Source organism: Bos grunniens, chromosome 5 (genome assembly GCF_055505025.1).
Source record: "Bos grunniens cultivar Pamir isolate PY7600 chromosome 5, Bosgru_T2T1.0, whole genome shotgun sequence".
In the NCBI taxonomy this organism is placed as follows: domain Eukaryota; kingdom Metazoa; phylum Chordata; class Mammalia; order Artiodactyla; family Bovidae; genus Bos; species Bos grunniens.
The window spans coordinates 27,313,204-27,332,186 of NC_141169.1; the positions used below are offsets into that span (position 1 = coordinate 27,313,204).

General features: G+C 43.4%; 1 protein-coding gene, 1 long non-coding RNA gene and 1 pseudogene across 2 annotated transcripts; 1 reads left to right on the plus strand and 2 right to left on the minus strand.

The window, feature by feature from the left end:
• Nucleotides 1–4,638: 4,638 nt before the first annotated feature.
• Nucleotides 4,639–8,046, minus strand: PRR13 (proline rich 13). The gene is made up of 4 exons (XM_086399260.1): nucleotides 7,957–8,046; nucleotides 7,340–7,378; nucleotides 6,621–6,985; nucleotides 4,639–5,308 (listed from the first exon to the last, which is right to left on the minus strand). The coding sequence occupies exons 2-4, from the start codon at nucleotides 7,356–7,358 to the stop codon at nucleotides 5,267–5,269; spliced, it is 426 nt and encodes a 141-aa protein (XP_086255386.1). The 5' UTR covers nucleotides 7,359–7,378; nucleotides 7,957–8,046; the 3' UTR covers nucleotides 4,639–5,266.
• Nucleotides 8,047–8,247: 201 nt separating this feature from the next.
• On the plus strand, nucleotides 8,248–18,127 carry LOC147371502 (uncharacterized). The gene is made up of 2 exons (XR_015163608.1): nucleotides 8,248–8,454; nucleotides 16,457–18,127. It is a non-coding gene; the product is annotated as an uncharacterized LOC147371502 (long non-coding RNA).
• Nucleotides 14,809–15,340, minus strand: LOC147371503 (3-hydroxyisobutyrate dehydrogenase, mitochondrial pseudogene; annotated as a pseudogene).
• Nucleotides 18,128–18,983: the final 856 nt, after the last annotated feature.

The following is an 18,983-nucleotide window of genomic DNA, read 5'->3' on the forward strand; positions in this document are numbered from 1 at the left end:
GGAGACAGCAGAGGAAATTCAGACATGAATATTAGCTAATATTAGGAGGTATTGTTAATTTTCTTAAGTGTGGTAATGGAATTATGGCTATCCAGGAGAAATGCTGTTCTAAGAGGTACATAATGAACTATTTAAAGTGAAGGGTCGTGATGCATGGGAACAGACTCAAATATTTCACAATTAAATCAATAAAGCAAATTGGTAAAAATGTTGACAGTTGTTGAGTATAGATGGTAGGTTTATAGGTGATCATTGTACTGTTCTTCAGACTTTTAAAAAATAATTTTCAGGGAATTCCCTTTCGCTCCAGTGACTAGGACTCTGCACCTTCACTGCTGTGGCCCAGGTTCAATCCCTGGTCAAGGAACTAAGATCCTACAAGTTGTGTGGCATGCCCAAAAATAACAATAATAATAATAATTTTCATAATAAAAATCAGAAAAAATATGATGTGGAATGGAACAAGATTGGCAAAGTGTGGGACTTCCCTGGTGGTCCAGTCCAGTGGCTAAGACTCCACGCTCCCAGGGGGCCAGGTTTCATCCCTAGTCAGGAAACTAGATCCCACATGCCACAAGGAAGATCCTGTGTGTGGCAACAAAGAACCCATGTGCCACCAACTACAACTCAGCACAGCCAAATAAATGAATAAATAAAGCGAGGCACTGCTGGGTCATATTTTTTAAATGCTTAAAAAAGTCTCTGTCCTTCCACTGCAGGGGTTTCAGGATTGATTCCTGGTTAGGGTGTGTGAAACACACACATACACACACACACAAACCAACCAAACAAAAAAAGATGAACAAACTGTTAATAATTACTGGAGCTAGGTTATGGGAAATCTGCTTTCCCTACTCTTGTACATATCTGTAAGTTTCCACATTAAAACTTTTGTTCAAAAAATAGAGAAGAACTCTGAAAGAGAACAAAACAAAATTTTTAAAAAGGCTATTGAAAGAGACAGCTACTATGGGGTTATTGTTTATCCACGTTCAAGTTCTTTGGGTGTCAGTTCTGGCCTTTATATTCATCAGGTTTTATTGGGCAACTTCAATTCAGTGGAGTTATCTGAAGAGAGATAGCTTTCTGAAGTGGAAAAGAAAGCTTGGGGACTCCAACATCTTTCCTGCCACCTTCCAAATGATAAGTGGGCATTAGGAACAGTGTGAGAAATAAAAAGAAGTCTGTCATTTAACAAAAGCAAAGAGCAGAGCAAATATTGAAAGAGAGTAAAGGAAGTAGGAAAATGTTAGGACACCCAGAGAAAAGCAAACCAAAGAGCAGTCTTACTATGAGGCCTGGATTGCTCAGTCACTTCATGTCTGATTCTTTGTGATCCCATGGACTGTAGCCCACCAGGCATCTCTGTCCATAGGATTCTCCAAGCAAGAATACTGAAGTTGATTGCCATGCCCTTCTCCAGGGGATCTTCCTGACCTAAGGGATCGAACCCACGTCTAACCACCTGGGAAGCCCCAGTGAGGGCCTGGGCTGAAGGTCAAATTAACCTCAAGATTTTGCAGTTGGGTCATTTACACCCCAGGGACTCTAAGAGCTGGAGTAGAAGTGAGTGGCAAAAAAATAAAGTGAGTGGCTATCTGTGAAGTCATCTCTAATAATGGTAGACAAAACAAAGATCAAATTAAAAGTTGATAAAATAACATGACTTAGTGACTGAACAACAAAATAACACAACATAACTCTATTAACAATAACCTGGCTTCTGGTGGGGCCAGCCAACAGTTGCAGCCAGCTTTGAAAAAGATGCAGCCAATAACAATATTCAATGGTTTTATGAATTAATAAATTCTTCTCAGAAGGAGAACCAAACTAGTCAAGAGAATGAACTTGTCTATGACTACAAAACACCCTGATACAGGGAAATGATTCCAGAAAGACAGCAAATTGATGATTCGTCCCATGACTTACAGTCCTCAAAGTTGAAGTGTCAATTTGCATTTCAGATTTAATGGGTTTCCTATCCTTTCCCATTTTCAATTAATTGTGTGGAACTCTTACTATACTCAGTTTCTAGTAAGGACAGAATGGTAGAACTCCAGATCCTCTCATGGACATGGGGCATAAAATAAAAACATTTGAGAACCACTATCTTTGGAGTCTTACACTGATGCACAAAATAGGGCGCGCCAACCCAATGCTCCAGAGAGCCAGACAACTAACGTAACTTGCCTGAAGAAAGGCAACAGGAGGCTGAAAGGAGGATTAAGACTGGAGAGCACGCATGCCTGCCTGCTGAGTCGCTTCAGTCGTGTCCGATTCTTTGCGACCCTATGGACTGTAGCCCACCAGGCTCCTCCGTCCATGGGATTCTCCAGGCAAGAATACTGGAGTGGGTTGCCCTAACCTCCTCCAGGGGATTGAACCCAAGCCTCTTACATCTCCTGCATTGGCAGGCGGGTTCTTTACCACTTGTGCCACCTGGGAAGCCCCTGGAGAGTATAGAATCCATCTATAAGGAAGGATCAGTAGTGGTTCAGAAATTTCTGTCTTCAGAAACGTGAAATCTAAACCTTTATTGAAAAGGTCTGATAATTAACAAAGTAGTCCCTAAAAAAAAAAAAAAAAAAAAGTCCATAGCCAGAAATAGCCATGTACAACCAATGTTCCAACCTCTGGCAAAGATATACATACCGAAATTTCCCACAGCAGTTAAGTGTATAGCAAAGATGGAAACATTTTTAAATTCCAGCAAAAAAAAAAGGTTGAATAAAATGCTATTAAAAACAATGTTACACACACACACTGATATGGAATCAACTCCAATAGATAATTAAATGGGAAAATAGATCCAAAACAGGGCTCTCATTTGATATAAAGTGGGCTAGACGCAATAGGAACCATGTAAGGTAGAAACAGGATGTTTACTTATGTGCAGAACAGCTCTGAAAGTTCACAAAATAATTTAGTAGTCATAGTTGCCTTTGGGGAGTAAACTAGAAATCTGCTATGAGGAGAACCTTACTTTTCTGCTGAACATCCTATTAGAAATGTTACATTCCGCACCCCCTCCCCCACCCCAGGTACATGTATTACTTGTAGCTTTCAAAAAGTTAATGGACTTTTGAAGAAACAAGGATAGCAAAATAGCAAGGTGCTGTTAGAAAAAGAAAAGGCAGGAAGGGGAAATGGGCTGTTTATGATTAAAACTGGGCAAGGAGGTGGGTGAATTTTCTCCCTAACTTGTTTCTCTTTGTGTTCTCTCCCTTGAGCCATCTCACATTGTCTCTCCTTAATTTGTGGTTATTTTTCAACAGTTTTTCTTTCACCTCACAACCCCCTTATGCCCACCTTTCCCTTCTCCTCCTGGAAAAGGAAAAGCTAATAAATAAATGAAAACAGTGTTACAGAGGAAGAAAATCCTAAGATTCTAAAATGGCCCCAAAATTAGGACATTGGAAAACAGGTCTTGGTGCTCAATCGCTCAGTCCTGTCTGACTCTTTGTGACCCCATGGACTGTAGCCCGCCAGGCTCCTCTGTCCATGGAATTTTCCAGGCAAGAATACTGGAGTGGGTTGCCATTTCCTTCTCCAGCTTGGTCTTGGATTTCCTAATAAAATTAGAAGCTAGATCTAATATATTTAAGCATGGACTTCATATATCTCACCCCCAGGACAAGTCATAGATGAAACCCAGTCAACTGAAAACACAACTTTCCTGTTCAAGTCCCACACTTAAATCCCTAAACCCTGTGGGTTCCACCTAAGAAACATCGCTCAGGTCCACTCCTTCCTGCTATCAGGCTCTGGTATGGTATCTCCGGCTCAGGAATTCCTGAACGTCCATCCTTCACCTTTTTACAAATCTTTGCCTCTACAAAACTGCTTCTTCTGCTGGAAACCCACTGGGTTACAAGCACAGACACAGGACCCACACTGCCCAAGTTCAAATCCTGACTGAAGTTTTCTTCTTCCTCAAAATGGGAACAGTAGTACCTACCTCATAGAGCTGCCATGAAGATGAACACAAGTTATAAATGCAAAGCTCTTAGTCCTGGGGCATAATGAATGCTGGGTGTTAGCTTTTGTAATTTATAACAGGGAAACCCCTATGCATCCTGAGGCCCAGCCAGGACCTCACTTATTTCCCAGTGGCATTGTCACTCCTTCTTTGCTCCCCAACTGCTTGATCCCTGTCTTATTCACTTCTACAATATTATAATAACCCATTCATATATTCACATGACTATCTGCTTCATTAGCTCTCAAAGGCCATGAAGGGCAGAGACTGTGTTATTCTAAATCTTTGTACCTTCAGCACCAGAACACAGTATTTCCTCAATAAACACTTTCTAGGGAACTAATCTGGAGAAGGAAATGGCAACCTACTCCAGTGTTCTTGCCTGGAGAATCCCATGGACAGAGAAGCCTGGTAGGCTGCAGTCCATGGGGTCACACAGAGTCGGACACGACTGAAGCGACTTGGCAGCAGGGAACTAATCTAGCCCCACTGGGATGGATACCTGTGATTCCCAAACATGCTGTGGAGCTTTAGACCCTGTTCCTAAGCACATGCCTTTCCCAGCTCCTCTCCACCATCCACTTGATAAATCTATCCTTTTTTTTAGGGCAGAACTAGCAGAAGGTGCTAACCAAGGTAATGATACAGGTGAACAGAAACCAGGAGAAACAGCTTTATTTGGACTGAGAGTTGGAGAGTGGGAGGAGGGCCTGAGACAGCATACTGAGTGAGAGAAGAGAGATTAGTTTTCAAAATGGCAGTCAGGGCTCATCCACCAAATAGACTCGACCTGCCATCAGCCTTGCAGTGAGCACCACCAATAAGAGGCCTGCTGGGAAATGTTTATTTGCCACTGAATCACCCAAGCATGCTACAATTATAAGAAAGGTACAGGTCGTTTTTCCTTTCCATAACTCAATGTCCACAGCATCTCCTCAATCATAAGTATTACAAAAGAAAGTAAAAAAAACAAAAATCACATTTTACAGATCTTAGACTTGTCTTTAGTATTTTAGCTCAAATCTTACCATCTTCAAAAAACAGTTCTATCAAACCCATCAGCTAAAAGTTCTATCCAAGCAGTGAGAAGATGGCTTTTGTTAGCCCATGGCAATTCTTTTCCGATTTGTCCTAGCTAGTTAATGCTGAACAGCAGAATAAGGCTTAGATTGCAGGGGTGGGGGGAAGGGGTAGCAAGAGTTAATTTCCCCCAGTACAAGATGGCATCTGAAGCTTGATGGGAGAGCTGAACTGGAGAGACTTGAGGGAAGGGTCCAGGCCCTGTATTCAGTCAGAGTCACTGCTGGAAGAGGAGGAGGAGGAGGAATGCTGCAAGGGGAAAGGGGAAAGGATACATCAGATCCAAATGACTTTTGTTACTTCGTGGGACATTCTTTGGTGCCCTATACCTCCACCCCAGTGCCCTCTGCTTTCTAAGGTCAGGAGTCTTCAACTCGACTGTCCCTTAAACAGCAAAAGCAAGGATTTCCTTCAGCAGTGAGCATACAGGAATGGATGAAACCATCCTAAATCATTGCACAGAATTTAACATACTGCATTTGGAGAAAGTTCCCAATTTTCTTTACCTGAGCCAAGGCCTAGGCAAGGAATAAATTATAGGCACTAGAGTAGAATTATACAAGGAAACAGCTGGTCCCTTATAGTATTTATTAGCTGCATGGACATTCCTAGTGGCTATGAGACTAAGAAAAGTGAGTAGAACCAGTAGCTATGTGTGCATCTATTTCTACTTTTTCCTAAGTCCCAACTGGGAGAAAGTGAGGAAGGTGGGAGAGGAGGCTGGGAGAGTCCTAGTCAAGGTTCTTTACATGTATACTCCCATCAAAACTGTCATCAAAAACATTTTTGAGTGTCTCCATTCAAGCTCACTTTTCCTCCTCCTCAGTCTTCTACCAAAGATGAAGAACTAGAATTAGCATCCAAAGCCATAAGGCAAATAAATATTGGGCAGAAAAATGTAAATTAAGGCCTCCTCAAGATCAGGGTTGGTTCACTCCTTCCAGAGTTTTCCTGAGAGCTACTTTTACTCTTGCTAATGAACAGTCCTCTGGAGTGAAGATATTTAGCCTTGCGGCTGAGCATGAAACTCAGGTTTTATTAGAGGCTGAGAGTCACTGACTGCTCTCGAACTCAGTTTCCCTACTGAACAGTAGGACAATGGGGCCCATGTAACTAACACAACACCCTGAGAACACTGAAGGAGAAAAAGAAACTCCAGGACCTAGGGCCAAATTATTACAAATTAATCATTATATAAGACATTGCTTTGTCAAAGGACTGACTCTATTACTTGATGTTTGACCACCTCAGTGGGTGTCTCCAACTTGCTAAAACAAGCATGGGGTGCGGGTGGGGTGGGGAGTTCTAGGAAGAGAAAGGCAAACTAGAAAGACTTTTGATGCTGACATCCATTCTGTGGCTCAGCCTAGCACCTCCCAGATAGAAGGCCTAATAAGCCTAATAAAAATTTTTAGGTTTATCAGATTCTTCCCAGTGGGAATCCTTTACACAGTTACTGTCCCACATCCTCAGACTTCAAACCTCCATTCCTTGCCCTCCCCTGCCTCCTTAGTCCCTTTGAAGGGGCACCCCTTCCCAGCCAGGCTCCAGGGGCACTTACCTTGCCATGCTTATGGTGTTTCTGCTTCTTTTTATGAGCTTTCTTCATTTTCTTGTGCACCTTCTTGTCAATCACTATTCCTGGTCCCACTATACCAGGAACCAATGGATTCACAGGACACATGCCAGGGCCAGGTGGTGGGTATGGAGGTGGGTAGGGACCTGAGGGCTGGGATCCTGGATATCCTGGCTGTGGCACAGGATGACAGGGCCCACCAGGGGGAAAGGCTGGATTCCCCTGGGGTGCTCCTGGGGGAGTGGGAAAGGGGCCTGGAGGAAAGGGAGGGTTGGCAGGTGGTGGATGGGCAGGATTGCAACCTCCAGGATACCCAGCGTTAGGGGGGTGTGGATATGGTCCTGGCTGCCCTGGTGGAAGAAACAAAGAATAAATTACGATTACAACTGCCCAGAGCCTCTGACAACAAACAACAACAAAAAGAATCACTCAGTAGTTAAAGGCAAATGGGAAGGTGAGGAAAGAGAATGAAGGGAAGGGGAGGCAAACTTAACAGAAGAGAGAGAAAAGGGAAGGGCCCTGGCAGGGCAGGGGAGAAATGGAGACAGTGAACTCTAGGGAAAGACGAGAAGATGGGTCAGCGACTAAGGACTTTGCTTTTGCGGGTTAATGGAGAGGAGGAGGAGAAACTGACGCAGAAACCCCCTGGTGTGGCCCATCTGAAAAGGGGTTGGGGCGAGAGAAGCGATCCCCCAAACACCTACCGGCATTGGGATTCCACATGTTCAGATGTTTCCTTCAGCCTGAGGAGAAAGAAATGAAGGCAAACAGCTGATGGCCCACAAGTGGGTGGGGGTTTTAGAGACCAAGCCCCAGGCCCAACTCCAACGACTTCGGCTCCACTCTATGCAGTCCCTTAGAGAACTTCCACGACCTCCACGGAAGAAATGTTTCTTTCCACACATTCTTTCGCCTCCAATACCTAATTCTATCCCTAGTTCCCTAGCCACAGGAACCTAGCTCCCAGAGCCCCTCCACCTTCCACTAGTTCTGGCCGCGGCAGGAGGCTTCTAACTCCTCTCTCCTGTCGGGAGAGAGGCTGAGTTCGCCAATCTCCCTAAACCTAAACTCCCTATAAACTCATCTGCCTTTCCATGACCGAGTCCGGAAGACTTTAACCACCCAGAGGCTGCGCAAAGACCTTAAACACTTTACCGCTCCCGGCGGAGAGAGACGGGGGACAAGACCCCCACCTCAGGCTAAGAGAAGGACCTGACTTGAGGCGAAAGGAGTTGCTTACATAGTAGACACACCCCCTCCCCCACGCCATTCAAAAGGGCAAATAAAGATCCTGACTCCCAGCTGCGAAGGGACTCCTCACCCAGGAATGGAGAAAGAAGGAGACTGGGGTTTCTAGATGTCCGGTCACCCTTAGACCACTGCCTGGGCGGACTTGTCCTTCTTAGCCTCTACTCACTTCCTGGTAACCCTCCCACCGTAGGCTTCAGCATCCGCCCCTGCTACCGTCTAATTGGTAATATGTGTTCATTCTGCGTTAGGATTGGAGAACGTACTCGTCAATCACTCCATTCCCTCTCTAGGCTAGAAGGCAACGGCGGCAGTAGGGGCGGAGCCAAGGGCTTCAGGGAGAGGCGGGTGCAAAAGGGCAGCCGGAAATCCCCGTGGGCGGGGCTCAGAGAAACGAGCTAGGAGAGGGCTGGGCAGTTTCAGGGCGAGGTCCCCAAGTGCCTAGAGGAAATTCGACCCTTGACTTCTGAGCTGTTCGTCTAGGGGATGCCACACCCTTCCAATATGAATTTACGTTCAAGTTATGAACTTTCGAAGATGAGAATGTGCGTGTGTTCACGTGTCCAATTAGGTAAGTTGGTTCACGCGTCTGGCGTACATTGTCACATGCAGCTTGCCCTCTGTCTCCTATTGCTGACGAATCCCTCCGCTCTACCCTCGGCCACCTCTTCTCCCTCCTCCAGTCAGTAATTTTTCTTCCCTGTTCTGTTGATGCCAGCTCCTGTATGTCAGCTGCTGTACTATTGTATGCCAGCTACTACCACTACTGTATGCCAGCTGTACTGTACTACTATAATTTTCAACGTACTTTAAGATTAAATTTATTTTCCTTATTTTTTGTATGTATTATTTGTTTGAAAAGTATTATAAACCTATTACAGTACAGAGACATCACTCTGCTAACTCAGGTCCCATATGGTCAAAGCTATGGTTTTTCCAATAGTCATGTATGGATGTGAGAGTTGGACCATAAAGAAGGCTGAAGAATTGATGTTTTCCAGTTGTGGTCCTACAGAAGACTCTTGAGAGTCCCTTGGACTGCAAAGAGATCAAACCAGTCAATCCTACAGGAAATCAACCTTGAATATTCATTGAAAGGACTGATGCTGAAGCTGAAATACTGTGGCCACCTGATGTGAAGAGCCGACTCATTGGAAGACACCCTGATGCTGGGAAGGATGGAAGGCAGGAGGAGAAGGGGACGACAGAGGACAAGATGTTGGATGACATCACCGACTCAATGGACATGAGTTTGAGCAAACTCCAGGAGATAGTAAAGGACAGGGAAGCCTGGTGTGCTGCAGTCTGTGGGGTCACAAAGAGTGGACGTGACTTAGCAACCGAAGAACAACTATATAGCCTATTGTGTTAGCCTAAATAGCCAAAATTAGTTAGGTAACCAGGCTAACTTCGTTGAACTTACAAACTAATTGGACTTAAGAACACACTCTTGGAATGGAACTCATTCTTCCATAGGGGACTTACTGTACTGTGATGTGTTGTACAGATACACATACATACACAGAGGGCTTAAGGAATGGCAGGGAGATGCTCTCACCCATAGCCTCAATATTTGCCACTGCCCTCTTAGCCCCCATAGAAAGCAAAGAAACATTCTTGGGGGAAATATAAATGTCTAATCTCTCCTAGAATTCCCTATCTCAATTTCATATACCTTGGCAACCCACTCCAGTATTCTTGCCTGGAAAAGTCCATGGACTGAGGAACCTGGCGGGCTGCAGTCCATGGGGTTACATGACTGAGCATGCATGCATGAGGGTGGAGGGAGATGGGTTGCTGGCAATAAACTGGTAGAACTTAAAAAAAAAATTTTTTTTAATTTCATATATCTGCCATCTGGCAAATTGCATAAACCAGAAACCAAGAAAGTCATCCTTAATGGCTCTCTCCACATTCCTCCCATCCCCCTCCAACATCAGGAAGGATCTGTTTTGTTTCCCAAATAAATCTGGAATCTCTATACTTCTCTCCATCTTCTCTGCTCCTAGCCTACCATCATCTCTTAACTGGACTGCTGCAATGGCCTCAATTTTTTTTTTTTTTTTTAGTAACCCACTTAACAAGCTTGATTTAATAAACATGTAGAACCATTCACCCAAAGTAAAAACTACTTATCCCTTTTAAGTGTACATAAAACATTTATAAAAATCGGTCTCAAGGAATGTAATTGAAACTTGAGAATTGTGTAATACATACTGTATTCTTTGACCACAGTGTAAAATATAAATACAAATGAAACTGAGCAGGGCCCTGTGGGGCCTTCACGTGTACCCGTGAAGGCCCCACAAGCCTTTTCCTGGTCCCCTTTTCTTGTTTGTAGGAAAACGGATTCATCTTCTTAGCATGCGTGCTAAATCACTTCTGTCAAGATCGTATGGACTGTAGCCCTCCAGGCTCCTCTGTTCATGGGTTCTCCAGGCAAGAATATTGGAGTGGGTTGCTGTGCCCTCCTCCAGGGAATCTTCCCAATCCAGGGATCGAACCTGCATCTCTTATGCCTCCTGCACTGGCAGGTGGGTTCTTTACCACTAGTGCCACCTGGGAAGCCCTCAGCTTCCTAGACTGTCCCTGAATTCCAAAGGGCAGATTCAAATAGTTACTAGTCAGGGAAGAGAGAGAATGCAGAAGCAAAGGAGGAACTGTTAAAAAACAATAGTGCAGTCATAGAGCAGAGCCCTGCTTTCTCCTCAAGGGAAATACATAACAATTTATTTTTTAGTTTTTCTGTGGGAAAAAGCCCCGCAACCAGGTAAAGAATGGTAACTTCCTTCTGAGCACAACATTCATGTAATACCATCCTTTTACCTCACCACCAACCAATCAGAAGAAAGTCATGTGCCCTGGAGGCCTAGCCCCCAATTTTGCTTATAAAAACTCCTCTCCAAAAACTATCACAAAAGTTTGGGTTTTTTGAACACTAACCACCAATTCTCCTTGCTCAGTTCAGCAACATACCTTTCTCTGTTCCAAACTCCAATGTTCTGGTTTGTTTGGCCTTCACTGTGTGTTGGACACATGAGCTTGTGTGCATTCAACAAAACAAACATATATTTGGAAGTTAAAAAGGCAAAAGTCTTCCAAATAACTCTGAGTCAAAGAATAAAATAGTATGGAAATGAAATACTTTAAACCAAACCATAATGAAAATATTACACCCCCAATTTGCAAGGTACAAAAATATGAAGATATATCTTATGCTGAGTTTATCATCTTGAACAAAAATTGATAGATTTTAATTTTTTAATTAAAAGTTTTTGCTATATATTTTATTGAAATACACTTTACATACAATACTATGTTTTGCATAACCATAGTACATTTTGATATATTTTTATATCAGGCTTGTACTAAGTATTTAAGATGAATTGGAACTTTATTTTAAAGCCAAAGAATGCTCAAACTACCGCACAATTGCACTCATCTCACATGCTAGTAAAATAATGCTCAAAATTCTCCAAGCCGGGCTTCAGCAATATGTGAACCATGAACTTGCTGATGTTCAAGCTGGTTTTAGAAAAGGCAGAGGAACCAGAGATCAAATTGCCAACATCCGCTGGATCATGGAAGAAGCAAGAGAGTTCCAGAAAAACGTCTATTTCTGCTTTATTGACTATGCCAAAGCCTTTGACTGTGTGGATCACAATAAACTGTGGAAAATTCTGAAAGAGATGGGAATACCAGACCACCTGACCTGCCTCTTGAGAAATTTGTATGCAGGTCAGGAAGCAACAGTTAGAACTGGACATGGAACAACAGACTGGTTCCAAACAGGAAAAGGAGTACGTCAAGGCTGTATATTGTCACCCTGTTTATTTAACTTATATGCAGAGTACATCATGAGAAACAGTGGACTGAAAGAAACACAAGCTGGAATCAAGATTGCTGGGAGAAATATCAATAACCTCAGATATACAGATGACACCACTCTTAAAGCAGAAAGTGAAGAGGAACTCAAAAGCCTCTTGATGAAAGTGAAAGAGGAGAGTGAAAAAGTTGGCTTAAAGCTCAACATTCACTTTAAAAAAAAAAAAAAAAAAAGCTCAACATTCAGAAAACGAAGATCATGGCATCTGGTCCCATCACTTCATGGGAAATAGATGGGGAAACAGAAGAAACAGTGTCAGACTTTATTTTTGGGGGCTCCAAAATCACTGCAGATGGTGACTGCAGCCATGAAATTAAAAGACGCTTACTCCTTGGAAGGAAAGTTATGACCAACCTCGATAGCACATTGAAAAGCAGAGACTTTACTTTGCCAACAAAGGTCCATCTAGTCAAGGCTATGGTTTTTCCTGTGGTCATGTATGGACGTGAGAGTTGGACTGTGAAGAAGGCTGAGCACCGAAGAATTGATGCTTCTGAACTGCGGTGTTGGAGAAGACTCTTGAGAGTCCCTTGGACTGCAAGGAGATCCAACCAGTCCATTCTGAAGGAGATCAGCCCTGGGATTTCTTTGGAAGGAATGATGCTAAAGCTGAAACTCCAGTATTTTGGCCACCTCATGCGAAGAGTTGACTCATTGGAAAAGACTCTGATGCTGGGAGGGATTGGGGGCAGGAGGAGAAGGGGACGGCAGAGGATGAGATGGCTGGATGGCATCACTGACTCGATGGACGTGAGTCTGAGTGAACTCCGGGAGTTGGTGATGGACAGGGAGGCCTGGCGTGCTGCGCTTCATGGGGTCGCAAAGAGTTGGACACGATTGAGCGACTGAACTGAACTGATATCTGATTTTTTTCTTTCTTGAAAGATCATTGAGTTTGAAAGAAATTATGAGTATGTCTGTATGGGCATGATTCCTCTTAGAATTTATCATTTATTTATTGTCTTTTGGTTGCACTGGGTCTTTGTTGCTGCACACAGGTTTTCTCTAGTGTGGCAGGCGGGGGCTCGTCTTCACTGGTGCGCAGGCTTCTTATTGCAGCGGCTCCTGTAGTGGAGCACAGGCTATGGACACACAGGCTTCAGTGGTTGCAACCTGCGGGCTCAGTAGCTGCGGTGTGTGGGCCTAGTTGCCTTGCAGCATGTGGGGTCTTAGTTCACCCACCAGCAGTTGAACTTGGTTCCTTTTCATTGCAAGATGGATTCTTAACCACTGGACCACTGGGGAAATTTGAAAACTATCTCTTATTTAAAGTAGCTTTATTGAAATATAGTTCATATACCATACAATTCACCCATGTACAGTGTACAGTTCAATAGTTTTTAGCGTTTCATGAGCTTGTGTAACCATCGCCATTATCTAATTTTAGAAGATTTTTTTGTCCCCCTTAAAATAATTTCATACCCATTAATAGTGAATCCTCATTTGTCTCCTTACCTCTCCCTCATTTTACTCAAGCCCTAAGCAACCACTAATTAATGTTTGCTATAAATTGTTTTATTCTAAACATTTCGGACACGACTGAGCAACTGAACCGAACTGAACTGAACTGAAACATTTCATACAAATGGAAAATTGTATATGTGACCTATCGTGATTGGCTTCAGTTAGCATATTTTCAAGGTTCACCCATGATGTAGTATGAATCTTCATTCCTTTTTACGAAGGAAGTACTGACTAGTATGCCACTCTTTGGCTATACCACATTTAGTTATCCATTCATTAGTTGAAGAACATTTGAATTGTTTTTACATTTTTGCCTATTATGTACTTTGGTGCTGTGGACATTCATGGACAAGTTTGTGTGACCATATGTTTTCTTTTTATTATCAGCACAGAAATTTATTTGAATTCAAGATTATATGGTTATATTTAGAATAATGTAATAATTATTGAAAGCACGTATCATTCTTGGCTTTGAAACAGTTATAAAGGTATACTTTTGAAGTCAAAAATATGTAGTAAGAATGTACAAGGAAGCAAATATATAAAAAACAAGCTTACTAAGTATTGGGAGTTGTAAAGAGGGACACACCAAGATAAATGTAACAGAGTCCAAATTATACAACATACGGCAAGGCATTCTCTTGCTTTATCAACTCCTAGAAAATAAATCAGTAACCTCAGTAATGCATCATCGTTGACTCAATGGATATGAATTTGAGCAAACTCTGGGAGATGGTGAAGGACAGGGAAGCCCAGCGTGCTGCAGTCCATGGGGTCACAAAGAGTCAAACACAACTGAGCGATGGAACAACAACAGTAATGCAAGAATACTACAAAAGGGACAAACTTTCTGAGGGACATCGGTGGTAATTCACTATTCTTTCCTTTTTTCTATCTCCTTCCCTCAGAGCAGTTTCTTTTCTTCCCTCTAAAATGGGTTTTATTGTATTGAAAAAAATAGGTTTTATTTGTCAATTGTAGTAATTGAAATATGCAACAATTTACTTAAAGATGCTCAGGGATCTTTTATCTTTTTGGTCGTCCTGGGTCTTCATTCCTGCGCTCGGGCTCCTCTAGTTGCGGTGAGCCGGGGCTACTCTTTGTTGTGGTGCCCGGGCTTCTCATTGTGGTGGCTTCTCTTCTTGTGGAGCACAGGCTCTGGGTGCACCGGCTTCAGCAGCTGCAGCACATAGGCTTGGTAGTTGTGGCCATGGGCTTGGTGGCTCCGCAGCATGTGGGATCTTCCCCGACCAGAGATCAAACCCGTGTCCCCTGCATTGGCAGGGGGATCCTTATACCACCAGAGAAGTTCTCAAATTTTTGAAAAAGCCAGTCAGCTAGTTAGCAAGGGATCATTAGTGGCTTACAGGGAAAACAATTTCAGGTATTACATATTTGCTAAATAGATTTAAAAAAGAATAAGCAGCTAAAAATGGGTGAAAAAAATCCCAGGGTTTACTTTGACCTAAACAATTGAAAACAAACAGACCTATTTACTTGCAGAGTGAGCAAGATAAACAGGTTCCGAAATAGAGTTTGGTTTCCAACAGTGTCCACTGCCAAAGGTGGACAGACTCAGAATGTCTCCTCTTCTCATAGAAACTGGAACACGGACAAGCAGCCTTTCTTTGAACAGCCCTTTGCACACATCATCCACACAGATCTGATGGATTTGACTGCCCAGAAAGATTGGTGTGTTTGTGCTAACATTAGAGTCTTGTGCTAATCCTAGATCGTTAACCATGAGTGTTGTTCTGAATCCACCCTGATAGTTATTAGGGAAGGGAACTCCATCAATCACCCCAGATATGGGATTATAAGCAGCACTTTACCAATGCTGTCCTGAGCTCACATTTAGGATTTTGGCCAAGAGTTTTGGGTCAGGTCCTAACCTGATTCCCAGATTCATAGCATCAGCAGTTTCAATCATACCAATAGCTAACAGTATGTTGTAGCAGATCCTCAGAGCCTGCCCGGGCCCACAGGCTTCACAATACAGCGCATTGGAGTTCTTGCTCCCCAGCAACTCTTGGGCAGCAGCAAATTGGTCTGTGACTCCTCCGGTGGCACTATTGATAGAGAACCCACCTACCAACACTGGAGACATAAGAGACACAGGATTGATCCCTGGGTCAGGAAGATTCCCTGGAGTAAGATGGCACCCCGCTCCAGTATTCTTGCCTAGAGAATCCCCATGGACAGAGGAATCTGGTGGACTACAGTCCATAGGGTCACAAAGAATAGGACACAACTGAAGCAACTTGGCACAGCACACCTCCCACCATAAACGTGAGGTCCCCAGACTGAGCAGCCTCCACACCACCAGAAACGGGCAACCCTGAAAATTGCTCCCATTTTCTCAACTTCTTTGGCCAATCTTGCCAAACTATCGGAGAAGGCAGTGGCACCCCACTCCAGTACTCTTGCCTGGAAAATCCCATGGGCAGAGGAGCCTGGTAGGCTGCGGTCCATGGGGTCACTAAGAATCGGACATGACTGAGTGACTTCACTTTCACTTTTCACTTTCATGCATTGGAAAAGGAAATGGCAACCCACTCCAGTACTCTTGCCTGGAGAATCCCAGGGACGGGGAAGCCTGGTGGGCTGCCGTCTATGGGGTCACACAGAGTCGGACACGACTGAAGCGACTTAGCAGCAGCAGCAGCAGTACTAGAGTCTATTAATAGTGAGCCTTACTTTGCTTTTTTTGGAATCCCATTTGCTCCAGAATAAGCTTCTATTCCATTGATACTGGTGGGCAACATTGTAATAATTCTATCCTTGCCGGCTATATCTGCTGGAGAAGACACTACCTGTTCACTTGCATCTAGAAATTCTCTGTATGCGTCAGGAAACACATCATAAATAACAAGCGGATAGCCATGTCCATGGGATATATATATATATTTATATTTTTTTTTGCCATGGGATGCCCCATTTGCCTAGTCCAATGAATCCAGCTGGAGCCATTGATGTAGAACACACCACTGCAAGGCTGGCCCCTGCCAGCGACTCCAGTAAGGAGGCTAGAGGCACTCCACAGGGCTATAAGGAGGCTGCCTTGCTGCCCTAGCTCACCCACTGACTGCAAGGGTGCATGGGACATGAGCACTGACATATGTTTTCAATTCTATTAGGTATTTACTTATGAGAGGAATTGCTGGGTCATGAGGAGTACGTCAAGGCTGTATATTGTCACCCTGTTTATTTAACTTATATGCAGAGTACATCATGAGAAATGCTGGGCTGGAAGAAGCACAAGCTGGAATCAAGATTGCCAGGAGAAATATCAATAACCTCAGATATGCAGATGACACCACCCTTATGGCAGAAAATGAAGAGGAGCTCAAAAGCCTCTTGATGAAAGTGAAAGAAGAGAGTGAAAAAGTTGGCTTAAAGCTCAACATTCAGAAAACGAAGATCATGGCATCTGATCCCATCATTTCATGGGAAATACATGGGGAAACAGTGGAAACAGTGTCAGACTTCATTTTTGGGGGCTCCAAAATCACTGTAGATGGTGACTGCAGCCATGAAATTAAAAGACGCTTACTCCTTGGAAGGAAAGTTATGACCAACCTAGATAGCATATTGAAAAGCAGAGACATTACTTTGCCAATAAAGGTCCCTCTAGTCAAGGCTATGGTTTTTCCAGTAATCATATATGGATGTGAGAGTTGGACTGTGAAGAAAGCTGAGCGCCGAAGAATTGATGCTTTTGAACTGTGGTGTTGGAGAAGACTCTTGAGAGTCCCTTGGACTGTAAGGAGATCCAACCAGTCCATCCTAAAGGAGATCAGTCCTGGGTGTTCTTTGGAAAGAATGATGCTAAAGCTGAAACTCCAGTACTTTGGCCCCCTCATGCAAAGAGTTGATTCATTGGAAAAGACTCTGATGCTGGGAGGGATTGGGGGCAGGAGGAGAAGGGGACGACAGAGGATGAGATGGCTGGATGGCATCACCAACTCGATGGACTTGAGTCTGAGTGAACTCTGGGAGTTGGTGATGGACAGGGAGGCCTGGCGTGCTGCGATTCATGGGGTCGTAAAGAGTCGGACACGACTGAGCGACTGAACTGAACTGAACTGATGGTAACTCTTTGTTTAACATTTTTGAGGAACTGCCAAATTATTTACCAAAATAGCCACACCATTTTATATCCCCACCAACCATGTATAAGGGTTCCAATTTCCCCCCATCTGCGCCAACACTTGTTACTGTCTGTCTTTATTGGTATAGACATTCTAGTGCGAATGAAGTGGTGTCTCATTGACTGTCCTGTCAGCATCCACTCTGGCCCTCTTTCAATTCATTCTCCACATTTCAACCTTGGAAATTGTCTTCTAAAGCCAACTCTGACATCACCCTGCTGCTTAAAATTCTTCAGCGGCATTGCATTATCCTTTAGACAAAGGTTGAAACTATTTTTACATGAATGTATTCATTTTTGTTGAATAGGTAATATGTTAGAAAACCAAAAAGGACCAAGTGGTATAAAGGGAAGAGTCTCCCTTTCACTCCGGTTCTCCATTTACCCAACCTTCCCAACTCACATAACACACATAACCACATAATTGGTTTCTTGTATACATTTCCACATTCTCTTCATTATAATCAAGCAAATGCCGACATAAATTTATATCCCCTCTTTTAAATATATACAAACAGCAAACTATGCAGAGTTTAGTTTGCAACTTTTCTCCCCCACTAAATATATCTTGGAGATGTTTCTATATCAGTAGAGAGTATGTCCTCACTCTTTTTCACAACTACATTTTATTCTTTTATATGATGTACCATAATCAGTTTAACCAATCAAAAGAGATTTGTGTTATTTTCAATCTTCTACTACTAAAAACAATGCTGGAATAAATAACCCTGATATGTCATTTTACATATTTTGGCTTTTTATAGATATTGATGAATTATCCTCCATAGAGGTTATATTTATTTACTTCTCACCAGGCTTCCCTGGAGGCCTAGATGGTGAAGAATCCGCCTGTGATGCAGGAAACCTGGGTTCCAGCCCTAGATTGGGAAGATCCCCTGGAGAAGGGAATGGCTACTCACTCCAGTATTCTTGCCTGGAGAATTCCATGGACAGAGGAGCATGGCGGGCTACAGTCCATGGGGTCACAAAGAGTTGGACGTGGCTGAGCAACTAACACTTTCATTTTTCACTTTCACCTCACCAGCTGTATAAGTGTCTGTTTCTTCCAACTTGTCAAACCAAAAAAACTCAACATCGTATTACTGCAGTGTCTGCAGTGGTCTGACCGTACTGCCTCTCTGCTCTCCTCTCATACTTCTCACCCCTCGTTCTCTGCTCTTCAGCCCCCAGGCCTCTTTCTTCCCTGCAGAAAATCTTGATTCCTTTTGCAGGAGGGCTTTTGCACTTGCTGCCCCTGCAGCCTGGAATGCTCTCCCCATTTCTCTCCACTTTGCCTACTTAACTCCTGCTCATTCATCAGCCCTCAGCTCCAGGATCACTTCTTCAGGGAAGCCTCCTTGATACTCTAGTCAGGTAAACTCCTTTGTTGTAGCCGCTAGTAGATCCTTGCCTTCCCTTTAGCATATCTATCTCAGCTTATAATCATGCGTGAATGAGTAATTACTTTATGTTAGCTTCCTGCATTCGACTGTAAGCTTCTTGAAAGGAAGGACACTTCACAGGTAACAGTTCACACAGTGCCTGGTACATAGGAGGGTATCAATGAATAAACTGTTAAATAACTATATGAATGAATGAA